The sequence below is a fragment of the Corythoichthys intestinalis genome, chromosome 19 (assembly GCF_030265065.1).
Source record: "Corythoichthys intestinalis isolate RoL2023-P3 chromosome 19, ASM3026506v1, whole genome shotgun sequence".
NCBI lineage: Eukaryota > Metazoa > Chordata > Actinopteri > Syngnathiformes > Syngnathidae > Corythoichthys > Corythoichthys intestinalis.
In genome coordinates, this window is record NC_080413.1 from 13,980,934 (window position 1) to 13,995,177 (window position 14,244).

Below are 14,244 nucleotides of genomic sequence, written 5' to 3' on the forward strand. Positions count from 1 at the left end.
GTTATTTAGTCATGAACACGTCACGGCAAAATAACCAATTCCCACTAGGCCAATAATATACCGATTGACCGAGCAGAGCAGTTCACGGCAAAAGAAAAATAACGCTTTGCGAGTTGTCTGTTCCGGTAATAATAACCACTGCCTACTCTCTTGAATCCTAGCAGCTAATTGGGGCAAAAAAAAAAAAAATCGATTTAATTTTACTCACCAGTAATAAAATGTTGGCTGCAAACGTGAATGTGCCTGGTCCACGGAACCGTCTTCTTTTACTGTTCCTCGATTGATTGCTTTCAGCCAATTGCTTGTCCTTTTCTTCTCACGAGGAAGAATGAAGAACTTCAAATGCGGCTCCGAACTCTTCCTTGCGTTACAACCCGCAACACGGCAACTTTTAGTCATTCCGACGGAAAAAAGACCGCAAATAAGACAAAAGTTCAACGCGTTTGTACTACAATGCACGACAGAGCAACTGCTTGTGACTCGTGTTTTGACCCAATTTCAATATGGCGACGCTTTGTTGTGGCTGGTGATGCCATTAATGCCCGGATGTCCGACTGCGAGAACATGGAATAGCAACAAGCAAAAAAACTAAGTTACGTTTTCCAAATTGGCTTTAAACTAAACTAAAAATGTACTGCCAATTATTTTCATCTCCATTTTAAACACAAGCAAATCTGTTGAATTTTAGCTGGAAATGTTTGAACTTCTCCCTCTCATTCCAGGTGTACTGCGTGTAGCACTCCGTGGGTCCGCACTCCCCCACTGCCGACCATCAGCGCAATGCCCCTCCCCTTCTAGAGGCCACAACCCCTGAAAGACCCTCCCTCCCTCGGCCCCCATGAATTACTGTTGTAGCACAACTGTGAATGTGAACCATAGATACAGAACACTGTTTTATGTGTGTGTGGGTGTGCGTGTAAATCAGTGTTAAACTTTACTTAATATACCATGGCGGGTGGGGGAATGAAAAAGACAAAAAAAAAATGCTTATTTAGATTTGTTCTGGAAAAAGCTGACTTGAATGGAATGGTACAGTGTTTTCTTTGCGCATCTCGCAGATGAGGACTGTGTTGTTCAATGTGGACTGTGTTTCGCTGTGTGTAACTTCACTGGCCACCTCCCTCAAACAAACGCTCCTTAACGGTCCCAACTAATACTGAGCTAAACTCCTCGTCGTCCCGGCTAATACTGAGCTAAGTGTATGTCATGGTCTAACTACAGTATGTCAAGCTTAGCCACCCGCGCTCCCGATTGGTCACGAAAACGCGCCTTTTGTTAACCTACGGGTTCTCAAGATTTGAACTCAATTTGAAATATGCACTGTTTTATTGATAGATTATACTTATTTTCTTTATTTTGAGGGAATAAAATACCATATTTTAGTTACATATCTTGGGGAAAAAGCATGTAGATGTAAAATAACATACTTGTCAGTTTGCTAGAATCAGTATTGTTTATAAAACTGGTGATTTGACGTGGCGCCCTCTGCTGGTGTGGAGTACATAGGTTGCTGGCATTTGTGCATGCAATTGGACGACGTCCGGTACATTTGCTCACTTGGGAGACCGGCTGTAAAGCACTCTCGTATATGCTGGATGTTCTGTGTGTTGTTTATTTCCAAAAGTGACTGTATCTTAATCCATTGTGGCAAATACATGTTGAAAAAAATAATAAAGGCGACAATGACATTTACATACAAAGACAATGCGGATAGATTGTTTGTTCAATATTCTCATGAAGACTGTATTGATTTGGGGTGGGGGAGTGGGACTCAAAACGGATGGTGTTGTTCTGCCCGATTCTCCCTGACAACACCTTCTTCCATCCATCACCATTTTTACTTTAACCTGCATGTAAGTCCTTTGAGATGCAATAAAATACAAATCATCCAAATGACCCTAACAGTTTGTCACATTTGATCCCTGTTCAGTCTCGTGCTGTAAAATCCGATGCATTTATAGCTTCATTCATAAAGAAACATTCCTTTTTCAGGATATTTATTCGAACAGAAATTGTGGTTTTTTGTCATATTTTAGCAAAACCAGACTTTTCCTGCAATGTCAGAATGAGTTGTGACGCTCTCTGGAGAAAATGCGCATAAAACTCATTGACTGTCTTTGACGGAGCATAGATTTAATCATTTATTGATAGGGCGCGGGGCCGATTAATAGGGGGCTTATCTCCATTAAAACTGACCGAGTGGAAACACGAAGAGCTTTTTACGTTGAAAATTCTTGTGAATAAATGCTTCAGTCCCCGAATTCCTTACAGATATCGACGTAAAACAGTCTCGATTCTTGGTTAAAAGCAAAACAAAAAAAGAACGGGTAGTTAGCATTTATTTTTCGTAAATATGTCAAATAAGCTTCTAGTATTTAAGCCACTGTGGTGCCGCCTTATCACCACAAAGAGCTTTTTACGTTGAAAATTCTTGTGAATAAATGCTTAAATCCCTGAATTATTTATAGATTTGGACGTAAAAGTCTCGATACTTGGTGAAAAGCAAAAAACAAAAAAACAGGCAGTTAGCATTTATTTTGCGTAAATATCGCGAATTATGATGCCAAAGCCGTAGTGGTTAATTTCTCCCATTGATTTTTTTCATAACGTTTCCAAATGCACGCATGGTACGAAAATATAATAATTACCTTGAATTCTTGAACAAATCACTCCTGAGACAATCCTTCCTGTTTGTATGCGGTAAAGATTTCGTACTTTTTCAACCTAAATCCGGCATTGGATCGCTGCATGTGTTTGAGAATAAATGTGACCGACTTCGACCAACCGAAGCGGAGTGTGGGACGGCCCCCTACTTGAAGGCGTGGTGAAGTGTCTGGGGAACGTGTCCCATCAATATCATTATGAAGTCTATGAACTGAAGTTGAAAACTGAAATTTTTTATCCAAAAAAAAAACACGGTTTACGGATACGTGTTTCAAGAAAAGTTTACGGCAAGTGACTATTTTTGGTAATAAAAAAACAAAAACAAATTATTATATTGTAGCATCTACAAGGAGAACACCCACTTGGTGATGATATTGCATACTGAAGAAGACAACAGTCCATTATTTTTAATTAATTGTACCCATCTGAACGCCAAGAACTGTATTTAAAAAGTTTCCCGAGCGTTTAACATGACGCTCACCAAGCTAAAAGCTAATGCTAGCGAGAATGCGAAAGCTATGCTAACGCTGTGAGCAACCTAGCATCGCATTTGTAACGGCATCACAACTACCTTCTTCTTCTGCGTCTTCCCCTCTCATGCTCTGCTCTCTCCGTGTCTCTCAGACATTTCTCGCGTCATTCAACCAACATAGTAACGCACGCCTTTACGTCCTCAATAACGGTAACGAGGTTGCAAAGATTACAAAATTAATTAATTACATTACTCATTACCAGTGTTGTTACTAACGACGTTATCTTTTTCAGTAATGAGTAATCTAATCAATTACTTTTCTCATCTTGGCAACGCTGTTACTGTTACTGAGGCGGGAAAGGTGTGCGTTACTAAGTTGGTTGAGTAAAAAAAGTGAGATAGACGGACTCATGGAGACGAGAGAGCAGAGCAGGATTGAGGAAGACGCCGTTGCAAACGCGATACTAGGTGGCTCCGACAATACCTGACTGTAGCCATAGCCTACAAACTACGCCCACATGATACGGTAGATATCACATATTATAGAACTAGATGCAAATGACAGACACGGCTGCATTGGCAACATGTTTTAAGGACTACATGCGCCATTTTAAAGCAGTAGACCTCTCAGGAAGGCTCTGATGTAGATGTCCTCCCTAGCGAAACTAAGTAACTTTTTTTTTTTTTTTTAATCTAAAATGCTCCTAAATCGGCAAAATCTCGACTTAACTCTATCTTTAAATGATGAAAAAGTTTTAAAACTTACACATGTTGAAAGTAGACAGAAGGGAACTAATGCAATAACGGGAGCAATTTTAACAACTTTAAATGACTTCCAAACATAGCAAAGGTTACTATCTACCGGTAGTTATCGCAATACCCTTGTGTCTAGTTAAGTGGAGGGTAAAGAATTGGGCTAGGGCCAATTGTTCCCAAAACCCTTTAAACTTCACATTGTGTGACCTGTTTTTGTTTTGTTTTTTTGTCGTTGTTGTTTTGTTTTGAGGAAAAAAAAAACATGAAAATTATCACTAGTTACTTTGCCAAGTAACTAATTACTCATACATTCAGGTAACTGAGTTACTAACGCAATTACTTTTTGGGAGAAGTAATTTGTAACTGTAATTACTTTTTTTAAAGTAAAATTAACAACACTGATCATTACTGACAAAAAGAACGCCGTTAGTAACGCCGATTATCTTCGGATTCCTACTCAATTTTTTTCCCCGAAAGTCACAATTTCCGTTTGTATATTCAGCGATCCCTCGTTTTTCGTGGTTAATGGGGACCAAGACCCGCCGCTATAAGTGAAAAACCGCAAAGTAGCGCCCCCTCCTTTTTTTGTGTGTTCAATGTATTTATTCAGATTTAGCTTCAGACATAAAAATATATGACACTTCAGTCCTCATTAAAAAAAGTATTTTAAACAGTCTTGCACTGAGTGGGGTCTTTGTGGATCCAGTGGCAAATCTGCGCATATTTGGCAGGAGTGATCCTCACCGCCACGTTAAAGTCCCTCTGCTCACCGCCCCCAACTTCAACCCACCGATGACCCGAGAACACTCCGATCACTCTTCGGCGCCACCTTCCCTTCCCGCCGTCCTCTCTCAACCGGACATAAACCCCCGCCCCGGCGGCACCTGGTTGAGCGTCGCAATGCTGGTACATCAAATCTTTGGATTCTTTCGCCACCGAGCAGAAGCGGTAGACCACCTTCTCGCCCCCTTGGGTGCCTTCTAAGCTTTTATCGTCATCGTAGCCTGAGAAATGGATCCGGGCTGGTTGAAAGGTGCGGGGCGCCACCCCGATGTCCATAAACTTCTTCTGTTTGACGCCCCGTTTAAGTTCCAGAAGGGCATAGTCGTAGTCTGCGGCTAGGGACGTTGTAGAGTTCTTGGAGTGGATCCATCCTTGAGGGATACGCGTTTGTTTGACTCGAATCCAGCGAAAAACAGGCCGTTTCTTCATGTTTTGCTGATTTATTTTGCTCACAGCCCTTTGCCGTCTCCTCTTTCCTCTTTTACTTTTGAGATGTAGCACTCCAACTTTCAGATATTTCACGCTTTCCAAGTAGTAGCGACCATCGTGGATGCAATGAGCCGCCGTCAGCACGTGCTTGGAGGAAACTAGGACCCCGGAGCATCCTGTGGAAAGACGCACGGCGGTGGCGAAAGGGTAGTTGGTGATGAACTTCAGGTCGGAGATGACGAAGCGACCGTCAGCACCGAAAACCTGCCGTTTTGTGCGAGTTAGCGACGAAACATATGAAGTCGATTCCGTCGTATTCAGACCTCGCAACCTGACATCGGTGTGAGTACGCGTGCCATTATCGTACATCGTCTCGTATCCCAGAATTCTTTCTTGCTCGCTTTGGTTTAAGGGCGGTAGGCTTGTTTGACACTCGATTCCACAGAGCTTTTCAAATTGCCCGACATTCATATTTTCCACTTGTTCTCTGAACAAAGATTGCTCAAGAAGCTGGGTGTTTTGATCCATCAGCACTGGCAGATTCTGTCTTGTCCACTTGTACCCCTCAATGCATGCCAGGTTGACAGTAACATAGAGCAGCAGACAAAGTAGCTCCATGACTCTTGAAAAGAGAAACAAGAAATTAGGTCAGAATGAAGACAAACAGGGAAAAAAAATCATTGGCTGCCATTGATGGTGTAATCCATTTCGACTGGGTTTTTTTTTTGGCAGCGAATCGCTCCCAGTCGATATGGATTGAAGGTTTCTCACGGTCAATGGCAAATATCTTAAAGCAACACATGCTTTTCAGTTTTGGTTAATTTTAGCGACGCCGATGGACATGAGCAATAGTGTTTTGCCTTAAGGAAGACTGCGTATCCAATGAGGACCAGCGCATACCTGCACAGTACGGTTGTTCCGATCATGTTTTTTTGCTTCCGATTCGATCCCGATCGTTTTAGTTTGAGTATCTGGCGATCCCAATATTTCCCGATCCGATTGCTTTTTTTTTTTGCTCCCGATTCAATTCCAATCATTCCCGATCATATACATTTTGGCAATGCATTAAGAAAAAAATGAATAAAACTCGGACGAATATATACATTCAACATACAGTACATAAGTACTGTATTTGTTTATTATGACAATAAATCCTCAAGATGGCTTTTACACTTTTAACATTCTTTCTGTGAGAGGGATCCACAGATAGAAAGACTTGTAATTCTTAAAGGATAAATATGACTTTGTATATTGTGACTAAATATTGCCATCTAGTGTATTTGTTGAGCTTTCAGTAAATGATACTGTAACCATTTAACTGTTCTGCCCAAATGCATGATGGGAAGTGCAACCATGACTGCGTAGTGGCACCAATTGATATATCTTCTCTGAGTTGGGAAATAACATAGGGTGTAAAGAAAAAGATCAACTACTACCGTTACTACCGTACCGTGGGGATGGCGTGGCTAAGTGATAGAGTAGTTGTCCCCCAACCCAGAGGTTGTGGGTTCGATTCTCTTCCCTGATGAACTCGCCTAAGTATCCTTGAGCAAGATACTGAACCCCACATTGCTCCTGGTGCTGCGTCACCAGTAGGTAGATGGCGATGTAGTGTATGCGCCTTGAAAGGTGGAAAAGCGCTATACAAGTAAACACCATTTTACCGTTCGTCCCCACGTTGTTTACCCATGATATTTCTAATTGTTGAGAGAGGGATTTTAAGGCTTTAGCCAATTAAAAAAAGGCTCCAAAGACTGCCGAAATTCACTCGACTCATTTTACACTGCCTTTTAGCTCTATTAATATAGGTAAATTGGCGCCATTATAGATTGAACGTGACAATGCGTGAGTGGGTCGTGCAGCGCATGCGTTAATTGGGTTAAATATTTTAACGTGATTAATTAAACAAAATTGATTACCCCCATTAACGCGATAAATTTGATAGACTTGCTTTAAGCCAAAACTAAAGACTCTGGATGAGTCTAAGACATTTTGTCTGTAACGTTAAATACAATTAGAAAACGATTTAATTAAAAAATATATATTTATTAAAAAAGACATGTCCGATATATTTTGGCCGATTCCGATACTTTGAAAATGACGTGATCGGACCCGATAGATCGGGACATCTTTACTGCAGAGTGTTGTAAAATCATCAATCAATCAATCAAAAATAAATCTCTCGGTCAAATGCAGATGGATGGATGATGGCTAACCACCGTTGGGCTTAAGGCTGAGTTATGCTTCTTGGGCAGACCGACGGCATCAAGGCAGACCCGATTTAGGACCCTCCGCCGTAGCCTGTCGTGCACCTCCATATAGATTCTTGACAAAAATGGACTGTGATTGGTCTGCTCAGACATAGTTTGCTTCTCGCAAAATTGGACCAAGCCGACAAGAGTATCATCGAAGAGGTCCGTAAGTATGACAACCTCTACAGTGTCTTGTAAAGGCATTATAAAGATTGTCAAATGGCAAGCAATTCGTGGAAGGAGATTGCTGAAAATACGGGGCTGGAGGTCAGAGGTTGCATACAAAAAAATGGAATAACCTCCGAGAAAAGTATGAGTATGAGTGTGTTCGGAAGCAAATGGTCACACGAAGTGCTGACTCGGTCGCTTTTTTTCACTTTATGTCGTATTTTTGGTTGGTTGGTTTGCTGTGAGTCTGCGACTTATTTACATTTTACACTTCAAGTATATAAAGAATAAAGCACAGGTTTGGTGTCAAAAAAGTTGTTTTGATGTTTAATTTTCAACTACAGACAGTTCACACACTTGTTACATCATCACTGATTGAGAGTGCCTCGGTGCTTTTATGATAATGGATGGGGGAAAGAAGGAGAGAAGTCGATGATAGCTTTCCCTACTTATTGTGGCAACAATAAAATAAACAAATAACAAAATAATAGCGGGCTGCCGCAAGATGCGACCGCTAACTTTCGCTTCCCCCCGTTCTTTCCACTCGCTTTCCGTCACCGCTCCCCAGTCTGCTCGCTTCATAAAGTATACAGTATGATCAACATTTGTTGTTCAATGTTAATGAGCTGAAGATTCTTATTCAAGCATTCCAACACCGTTGGCAATGTGGTGTAACCGGAAGAAAACTAGAGGAAGTTGACAAAAGTCCCCCCAAACCATACAAACACAACACCACACCCCTCTAGTGGCTTGGCGGTGAATTACAGGCTGCGTTTCAATCGCGGTTTAAATGAGCCCTCGCTCACTTGCCCTAGCCACCGCCCCCCGGGGGAATCCCTGCCGCCATCTTAAGGGCCGTTCCAATTCCCAAAGTGAACTTGGCGAGATGGACCCCCAGAGGGCTCAGTGATCGAGTGATAAACGATGGTCACTCCGGAGCTCCCTGTATCCCACAATGCATTGCAGTGGTACACGGAAAATATGTCCATGTGGTGGTGATAATGAAGCTCAAATACCGTTGGCTGCTGTCTATTTATCACCAAAGAAGAAGAAAATGAATGGAGGAGCCAGCACGGTGTTTGAATGTGATACCAAACTGCCTTTGGAATGCCTGTTGTTCATAAATAAAAATAAAAAAAATAGACTGTATGTGGCAGTTATGGCAGGATGTATGGAATAACAGGAGTGCCAAAAAAAAAAAAAAAAAACCATAAAGAGAAATAAATAAAGACTAAAGTTACTTTTTTGTTGACTTTCTTTTTTGTTGGTAAGATAAGGAAAAAACAATGACAATTTTTGTCATTGATGTTTCTATTTCTATTTTGCTTGTAACGAAAGGAATAGTCTGTCAATCAAATGGCGTTGGGAGGGACTGAACTTAAACTTCAAATAGGTTAAATGTATTTGTACAACACATCTGTTTACAGATTGTAAGGTATAGACAAATAAATAAATAAATAATGAAATGCCCAAATAAAATTTGATCTAAAACTTATAATTCTGATAATTCCCAGGTACCAACGTATTGCCGTCAAGCGCGGAATACTTCTCCGGCTTATTGACATGAGTCGCAGTATATTTTGTGCGATGTGGAATAATGGTGGCACCAGGGGGTGGTGAGGCCTGGCTACCCCACTAGTCACCACACTCGCCAGTATAATGTCAGATTGTAGTAGCTGCGGAACTCAAAATTTTGACTGGACTATTATGGACTATGTACATTAACACAATATAATAGTATACAATAAACAATATAACACCATCAACAAAAGTATATCAGAAGGTGTGTCTTGAAGTCTTTCTGACAATTTTCTACTGGCCTGTTTAAGACTACAAAATAGTAAAAACCTGATAATATGGCTTTTATTTTTTGGTGTGCCACCCCAAGGTTTTAAGTGGCCCCATTTGGCCACCCCTATGAAGAATTTCTGGAGGCGCTACTGATTTGAAATAGGCAGTATAGCGCTACTCCGACACCTTGTGGTTGGTTTACGTCTTTCGCTCCCCCTCCGCCCACTTTCCCTCCACCCTCCAAGTGGCCTCAGTGTGATGTCATAGCAAGTGCTCAGGGCAAGTGAGCGAGGGCAACTCAAACCGTGATTGGAACGCAGCCACAGAGCAATGTGTTCCCTTGCTCCGTAGTCGCTACGCCGTCACCGCAACGCAGCAGCATAGCTCAGGCTTTAGTGTGGCTAACTCTTATTATTTCAGTTGGGGGGGCGAGCGTCACGCCAGCGAGTGAAAGCCGGGCCAATTTTTATTCTGTATATCCTGGTAGCCTTTTTTCCTCCTCAGACAAAACATTTTGTCTCTTGTTGCTCTGCCATCTTTGCAGAACTCGCGCGAAAGGGTTCGCATCGACTTCCGTCTTTATCATGAATGGGGAAATGGGGAGGTGACGGATGCCGTAAATCAGTCAGCTTATTTGTAGTTTGTGTTTGTGTGATAGGGTTCCTGCCACTCTGGTCAAAGTTAGTGCCGGTGAAAGCGATACAGACCCCCTCAAGATATAAAAAGAGGTGTCATCCAACTAGTTGTCAGACGACATATTAGAAATGAGAAATGTGATCAAAACATTTTATAAGGGTTGAAAAGTTACCTAGTGTTGCTTTAAGCAACAATGTCAAAATTGCTTTGTATTTTTTCATGTTGCTAATTGTTTTAAATGTGTACAGTGCATAAAACCCTTTGGATTAATCTGTAATATCGGCAAACATTGTATAGTATAGATTTTGTTGGAGTCACGATGCTGTTGTTTGTTTAGAAATAGTTGAAATTTTTTTTTTGAAGAGTTAGCATCAAACGCTTCGAGCAGCAGATGGCGCCAATACTAACATTTACTATGCAAATGCTCACTAATCATGATTACCTTATCTACATCCTTGCAATTAATCCCTAAATAAAACAACAATTTTTACTATCTAACAATATTAATATAGTTATGATCCTCAATTAATAAATTTTAAACTTACCTGAAATGTGTTTGTCCACTTTCCAGTAAAATTTAGCACAAATCCACCACGTCCATCCACGGCTAAAAATGCAGCAACCTTTCTGTAGGGGTTCCTGTACTGTACTGTACTGTACATCCCACTGCTGTGATGCGGGGGGCCGAAGGGGAGGAACATGATGATCACGAAAACATCACACAGTGGCGCCACATGCAGAGAAATGCTGATATTTTGCATTTGCATCAAAATCTTTAGTACAGTCAGCTTTTATTTCACAGAGTTATGATTTGATTTGAAAGTCTAATGCAAGTTCAACCGGATATCCAATTTCCTGCATTTTGATTTTAATAGCATTTCAGAATTTGATTAATATCTTATTATGAATTGTGTTTTGTTATCCTATTAGGCAGGATTTATTTTCAGGTTATCGTCATGTTATCTAGGGATTGATTGTTGTCTCTGTGGGAGAGTTTCATCCACAGGCAAGCAAATTAATGAAAACGCTGAATAAATGTTTTGCTTGGAGGGCTTCCACTGGAACAAATGAGAAATGCGTGTTTGCTTTTTTGACAAAGAGGATGGGGAGGGAGGAGAAAACAGGGGGAGGCATGCTTTCATTCATCTTTAATATTCTATCTGTTGATTCATTCAATAAAAATAAATAACAAGGAGTTGTTTGTAAAGAGAGGCGCACCTCCACTGGGGGGTGCTAAAGTACTTAAAGGGGAAAAATATTTTATTTGTGATTCAAAAATGAGTTTAATACCCCGGAGCATCCTTTGTTTAGTTTCATTTTGCCTCTATTTTCAAGATGAGCTGTCTAGACAGCGTTGTTGTTCATTTAAAAAAAAAAAAAAAAACAGAAAAAGAAATACAGCAAGATTGGGTCAAGACAGCTGCACTTTATGTTTGTGACTCACTCTTCTTTGCCCAGATGTTCACCTCATGTTTTGGACCGCTGTCCTGCCATCTCTGCTCTCTTTTAATAAACATGAATGAACAGTATGAGTTGCATAAAATATGTCCATGTGCAATAGGGCTGCAGTTATCGAATATTTTAGTAATCGAGTATTCGAATGAAAATTCTATCGATTAATCGAGTAATCGGATAAAACATTTTTTTTTTTAGGTAGAGAGCAATTATAAATATACATGAGAAAACAAGACATTTCATCTAATATTGAAACATTTTCAGCCAATCAATGTCTTTATTTTCGATGGAATTTGTTGAAACTAGGACCGCAGCTATCGATTATTTTAGTAGTCGATTAATTGATGAACTAGCAGGGCCGGCCCCGCCTATACGCAGACTATGCAGCTGCCTAGGGCCCCTGACTACTAGGGGGCCCCCAATCTGGCAATTGTTCAATTTATATTCTATTTTGTTGACTACAGTTTTCTTTATTTGACTTTTGTGAATACAAGCTTAAAAAAATAAAAGTTCTTCCTTAACTTCTTTCCTCTTTTAGAAAAAGGTTTGGCGCTATCTACTGTAAGTACTGACAATCATTTGGGGTGAGAAGTTTGACGTATGCAGTGCAACAAAATCTTGATTAATATACAAAATATGGGCGTATGGGTTGGATTGCATGTATGGGTTTCACAGTACACTGTGACGAAATGGTGGGCCAAAAATATGGGCCCCTTTGCATTATTTTGCTTAGGGCCCCCAAATGGCCTGGGCCGTCCCTGAAACTAGTTAGTTCGAATAATCGAGTAGTCGGATAAGGAACATGAAAAATTAAAATACCTGAGCTGATCCTCAAACGGTATAAAAAATTAAATAAAAAAGGATCTATGAATAACAAAAGAATAATGGCTAACTTACATAGCAAAAGTCTGCTAGCTTAAAAGCTATAAAACGCTAACTTTTTTTGGGTGTTTTTTTTAATGCTCTTAACAAATAGTTCGGACACATATTCCCACAAAAAAAGGCTAAATATACCAATAATCTAAATTACGAATGCACTAGTAAAAACATTAGCTCAAACAAAAACTTGGCTTATGTTGGTTTTAACATGGAGCAGCAGGGATTCAGCCATGTGAAATGAGGCAGAGGGCAGTGTATCCACCCAAATCAATAAAACTAAATGCAAACACTTTCAAAATAAACCATTACAACGCCGCTTTAATTAAACGAAAACTCGAAGCAGCAAAATTTAATTCGAATCTTTTTTTTCTAATCGAATACTTGAGTTAATCCATTAATCGTTGCAGCACTAATGTGCAACCACGTTGATGTACTTTTCTAATTTTGGTAAAATCCATGCTAATTTCTATTAGCATTTCAATGGTGTGTTACATTGTGAGTGTTAAGATACATTTTTTTCACCTGTCCTGTTCAGCTGCTTAGACACCCAAGATAAGAATCTGAGTGTCCTTATGGTTTGGGCAATTTAAATGTATCACATGGGAATTTCCCATTGTGGTTGTTCATGATGTTTTATTTATTAGGAAAAAGCAGAAAACATGAAGAGGTTATAGGGGGACAGAAAGGAAGGAAGCAGACAGAAGAGGAAATACTTCTAAGAAGTGTTGTTTTCGTCAACCATGACTATAATGGAAATATTTTGTCAGCAACTTTTTTTTCATGACGACGATGACACACATAACGAGAAACATGATGAGACATTTGTCAATTTTTGCTTGACGAGACGAGAACGAGACAAAGATGCACAATAGTTTCATATGTTCAGAATGTGTGACATTTTATGTGTAGTTACCGTGCATCGTAGCAGTGTCTAGTTGTATCACTCATGGGATGTGCGTCGTCCCATGCCTGGACTCACCAGTGTGTCCTCTCCAATCTCCAAGCTTGCACACACGGTAAGATTTGTTTTCTCATCTTGGCCAGAAAGAATATGCAATGTTGCTTTAGCCTTTAAAGGTCGAAGCTGAATGACACTAAATGAATTCGTAGAGTTAGCATAGCATTCACGTTAGCATTACCGCATCCTCTTAAACTTTTGGACAGCTTTTTTTACATACAGTAAACTTTTTTTTTTCAAATTTTCTTTGTTTGGATCGATTATTTATCATGTAACATATTGGAGAAAATGCGACAGTAACAAAAAAAATACAATTCGGCGATAGTTATGAGGTAGGTATCTGTGACTTTTTTTTTTACAGACGCCATTTTTTTCATTGTGACATAATTTGTTAAAAAGTTTAAAATATGTGAGTGAATAATTTTTTAAAGTCGTTTTTTTTTTTTTTTTTTTAAACAAAATTACAGACATCAACAAATGATCCTAAGTTAAAAATGACTGATATTTTGAATAATAAATATAATTACTTACCTTGTCTTCATGGCTGGGTTGAAACAAAAACGGTTGCGCGACGTCTGTAAATGGGGGTTTCCAGGGTAAAACGGGCAAATTAAAAATAGTTTGGGGGCTTAATGCGCCATGAATCTGCGATGGCAGCATATAGACATATTGTTCTATCAAACAACAGTTGTTTTGGCTTAAAATACAGCAGTTTATTTTAAAGAGGAGTGCAAGAGCAGAAACTGCTTTTTCAGTCTTGTCTGCGTTTTCCGCCATAACCTTTTGGTATACAAAGTATCACGATAAATCACCATTTTGATATTTTGTCACACTCCTACTATAAAGGGTTAAGAATTTCCCCTGTGGCAAAACTGCTGTTGGTGCATCATGTGTGTGGTCCATTAGTGATGTTTACAGCAGCCCTGCATTTATCACACAACAAGACCGTCAGACCACCGCGCGCAACACTTGACGAAATACGGACGTGCATCAAATCGTCT

At 40.0% G+C, this 14,244-nt stretch overlaps 2 protein-coding genes across 10 annotated transcripts in view; one reads left to right on the top strand and one right to left on the bottom strand.

The window, feature by feature from the left end:
• snap91b (synaptosome associated protein 91b) overlaps positions 1-1,705 on the top strand; it is a 52,004-nt gene extending 50,299 nt beyond the window's left edge. For all 9 annotated transcript variants that reach the window (XM_057822515.1, XM_057822516.1, XM_057822517.1 and 6 more), the window contains one exon: positions 723-1,705. The gene's annotated coding sequence lies outside the window, so the exon portion shown is untranslated. The remainder of the gene's footprint in view (positions 1-722) is intronic.
• A 2,589-nt stretch (positions 1,706-4,294) lies between these two features.
• On the bottom strand, positions 4,295-10,593 carry LOC130907438 (inactive serine protease 35-like). Its single transcript, XM_057822528.1, has 2 exons — positions 10,497-10,593; positions 4,295-5,726 (listed from the first exon to the last, which is right to left on the bottom strand). The coding sequence occupies exon 2, from the start codon at positions 5,720-5,722 to the stop codon at positions 4,559-4,561; it is 1,164 nt and encodes a 387-aa protein (XP_057678511.1). The 5' UTR covers positions 5,723-5,726; positions 10,497-10,593; the 3' UTR covers positions 4,295-4,558.
• Positions 10,594-14,244: the final 3,651 nt, after the last annotated feature.

What these genes read in the sequence shown, in the direction of transcription:
- LOC130907438 (XM_057822528.1), bottom strand. Translation starts at nt 5,722, where the DNA reads ATGGAGCTACTTTGTCTGCTGCTCTATGTTACTGTCAACCTGGCATGC.